This window comes from Trachymyrmex septentrionalis, unplaced genomic scaffold, assembly GCF_001594115.1.
Source record: "Trachymyrmex septentrionalis isolate Tsep2-gDNA-1 unplaced genomic scaffold, Tsep1.0 scaffold242, whole genome shotgun sequence".
NCBI classification, from domain to species: Eukaryota; Metazoa; Arthropoda; class Insecta; order Hymenoptera; family Formicidae; genus Trachymyrmex; species Trachymyrmex septentrionalis.
In genome coordinates, this window is record NW_017305400.1 from 42,738 (window position 1) to 46,916 (window position 4,179).

The 4,179-nt window shown below is 25.4% G+C and overlaps 1 protein-coding gene across 1 annotated transcript in view; it reads right to left on the bottom strand.

The window, feature by feature from the left end:
- Positions 1-3,598: 3,598 nt before the first annotated feature.
- LOC108748804 (fatty acid synthase-like) overlaps positions 3,599-4,179 on the bottom strand; it is a 32,342-nt gene continuing 31,761 nt past the window's right edge. The window contains exons 20-21 of the mRNA XM_018487165.1: positions 3,795-4,046; positions 3,599-3,709 (exon numbers count right to left, since the gene is read on the bottom strand). Coding sequence (XP_018342667.1) covers positions 3,599-3,709; positions 3,795-4,046 — 363 coding nt within the window. The remainder of the gene's footprint in view (positions 3,710-3,794; positions 4,047-4,179) is intronic.

The following is a 4,179-nucleotide window of genomic DNA, read 5'->3' on the forward strand; positions in this document are numbered from 1 at the left end:
ATCATAGAAAAATCTGCTGGACATAATCACGAAAATAGTATTATATTTTGTAATATTTTGTAAAATGCTATTATAATATAAAACATGCTGCAAAAAAGTTTTATTTTATTTTCTTATTCCAAGAAGCGTGTTAGAATTTTCAAAGAGGCAAAGAGTGAAAAATAAGGCACCTTATTCTGTGAGAAACAAGGGAATTTATACGTATATAAATCACGTATCTCAAAGGAATAAAATGCTCGTCACATCGTTCATTCTGCGTAATTCTGAAAATAAGCGCAAAATTAAAATCATAAACGTCGATACAAATACAAGTGCAGTAAAAAAGATTTATTTCGATTTTTTGTATCTATTCATATAAAATATAAAAACTTTCTGTAGGTCCTAGATCAAAAAGTAAGACATTTGAGGATTTGTGCTCATAAAGAATTTTAATCAGATTGACAAGAGCTACAAACTAAATATTAAAATTTGAAGTAATTTCGCCGTTTTTCATAAGAAGATTTGTGCGGAATTCTTTATGAAAAGTTTGTATTTAAAATTTAATTTTAATGTTTATATCATTATTTAATGTAATCAAAAACTGTGTTTAATAAAATTAATATTTGTGTTTATATTACTCTCCAAAATTAACTTTAAACGTAACATTCTTAAATCTTATATTACGAATACTAATCTTATAACTTTTTCATCTATCACATTTTCTATACACATATTGCAATAACAATTTTTATTTAAATATAATTTCCTTTTGTCGCATAAGAAATGAATATGATTTTTTAAAGGAATTGAAAATGTGTTTGCATAAACTTTCCTCATTGGATGACACAATTAAAGCAGTCGGTTTGCCAAAAAAATACCAATGCGTAAATAGATAATTAGAATAATAATCGGATTGTATTATAATATCCTTTTATGTCGCATACTCAATCAATATGATTTTTTAAAGGAAATGAAAATGTGCTTAAATGAATTCTCTTTAGTGGACGATACAATGGAAGCAGTCGGTTCGCCAAAGAAATATCAATGCCTGCGTAAATGGATAATTCGAATAATATTTGGACATATTGTACACAGATTTCTTCAAATTGCTTGCATGATATTTATTGATAATGATATAAATATGAATTTCCTTATTATAGTACATATTTGTTTGTTTGATAGTACGGAATTTGTACATATATCAAGTGCTCTAATTTGGGGAACTATTCTTGGGTTAGTATTATATTACGAACATTTATTTTGTAAGCTATTTCTTGTTGATAGCGTGTGTCAAAATGTTTACAATCTGTGTAAATTTATTTAAAGATTTCTTAAACTATTTAAGTATTATAATTTTATATTATATGTCAGTATTGAAATTATAAAGAATGTATATAAGATAACCTAAATAGAAATATGATAAAAGTTTATTCCATTATACACATATATAGTAGATATAAAATGTAATAAAACATAAAAAATAACAATGTTTTAGTTTTGTCTTTCATTATTTATTAACATAATGATAGTATACATATATAATGTGTATATTGTAATTTTGATGAAAAACAATTAAATCTCTTTCATTCAATTCAGATACGTAAGCTTCAGATTTCATCAAGTCAATGATCGTTTACATGTGTTCTATTCTGATCTCTTCGAAAATAATGCAGACTCTAGAAGACAAAACAGATCTAGTTTAGTGTGTCAACGGATAACAGAAGCTGAGGATCGCAAGCAATATATATGGATTATAATGTAATCTTCTTTTTTAAATTACACACATATACGCGCATGTACGTATGTATATGTACATATGTAGTGTGCATGTATGTATGTATATAGGTATACAGTGTGCATCATTTTAACTTTCACATTGTAATATATCAAAAAGTATAAAAAATTTTAAAAAGTGTTTACTAAAGTGTAACGGTTCGAGAGTAACACATTTTGGTCACGATATTTTTTTCCAAATGGAAACGCAAAAAAATATAATAATTTTAGCTTTTTTACATGGAATTAAGGTACTTGAGCCGAATAAGGTTCAGCACTAAATAAGGCTTACTTTTTATGTTTAAAAGATGTATCTTAGAAAGTAGTTAAAAAGTGATTAAAGAATTGGAATTGGTAACAAACATGTTTATTTAACATAACAAAAACTTGTGTGTTTAAGCCATTTTTATAACAATCCGCTGCAAAATTTACTAGTACACAATATTTCACAATTTATTATAATTCATTATAATATTATTCAATTTTCTATCTTTAGAAAATAAGAAATAAGTCAATTTTTTAAAATAAACATAAATATTTTTTGTAAACAATATACTTATTAAATGAGGCTCACTTATGTAATTATTATTATATCTATTACTATTTTTTATTATGTATGGAGTTTATGCAAGAGAATAACGATTTTTAATGCTGCTATCTTTTAAGTCATTCTAAGAAATCGAAATTGCATTCAAATTGCTAGAAATTTACAAAAATTAAAGAGTAAGTTACAGAAAAAATAAAAAGTAATTGTAATGTTTGGAAGTAGAGTAAGATTTAGAATCTTTTCTTTTTATGATTAATAATCATTTTAAAAGTAACATACATTGTTTTTTTGAAATATATTTTTGGTTAAGCACAGTTCTGTTGATGTCTTGAAATAAATTTTTAATTCAACAATAACTAAAGTATAATTGTGATAAATCGAGATAAGTTATAATGAGATGTAATTATATATTAAATATTAAAACCTTTTCTACTCAATCGCTGTTATATACTAATTTCGACGTAAAATCTCAAAGTAAAATCTGATATTATTGCGATTTGTGTATTATTTTATCGTTAAAGCCTCTTATCAAGTATTCGACAAATATAGTTATATCTATAACAATTATGTATTAAACACATATTTTTAAAAGAATAACTGAATCTGAAAATTATTAACAAAATTACGTTATATATATTTTTCGATAATTATGCACTTTAAGAGATTCCGCGCCGATGACTTTGATCTTGACACTTGTTGGCATGACTCTGAGTGACCTCTAGCGGGTTTTAGGTTTTGCTCACTGTTCGTTAAAATATTATTAACAAAAAAGTTTAAAAAATGGTGTCTTCTTTCTACTATATATGAAAGAGATAGGAAGATTGAGTGGGCCATCTAAAACCTGTTAGAGGATTACCTTTCACGATAGGTAATCGAAAATTTTCTCAAATTCGTTTTGGATACGTTACAAATCCACAAAGTGAGAAGAAAATTTTTCGTCTTTTTCAGCTCGTAGTTTTTGGTATGTAAAAATTACCAAACTCATATAAACTTAAAAAATGTGATAAGCTTTTAAAAGTATAGATTTCAAGCTTTACTTAAAACCCTTTTTTTAAATTTAAATTTCATTCATTATTGACGAAGATATTGTATATACAACTTTGAGCTAAAAAAAAGCAATTACTTTCTCGTACCCAATATTATCACCTCAAATTATAATATAAATAAATTTATATTATATTATAATTTGAGCTGATAATATTATAGATATTTGTAACATTTTTTGCGCTAATTGCAATCTGTTTATCAAATATTGATAATTGTTTATCAAATATTGACTAAAATGACTTAAAAATTAAATCAAATTGTAAATGGTAATTCGCCATTAATTGCAGCCGCCACTTTTTCATTTTTCATGATTGTCACATGATTACCTTCAATACAATGTACTTTCACTACACGTTGAGTTACCTTAAATAATTATATAAATCATTAAGAAAAACTTTCGTTAAATTTGATTTATTCAGTACAAACTATAATAAATTATTTAGAATACCTTGTTCAATCCATAATTCTCTCCGATCGGCATATTAAACGAAGATATACATTTTAGCAATGTTATGGGAGACTTAATAGGAGGCAAAGTAGAAGAATCATATTCTCGAAGAGCGGATAAATGTTTGTAAATCGTTGTACTAAGCGTCTTTAAATTTGCAGGTGACAGATATGTATATATAACTGAGAACTGTTCAGCGAAAATATTAATTCTTTCATTAAAGCTCTCACATTTTTTCAATTCCATTGAAATCTACGAAAATATAAATTTCTATCTTTATGTACAAAATCACAAGACAAAACGAAGAAATTGATAATGATCCACATATAAAAATACCAAAATGTAATATACCATAAACTAGTTTTAATGTGAGCCTCGAAACAAA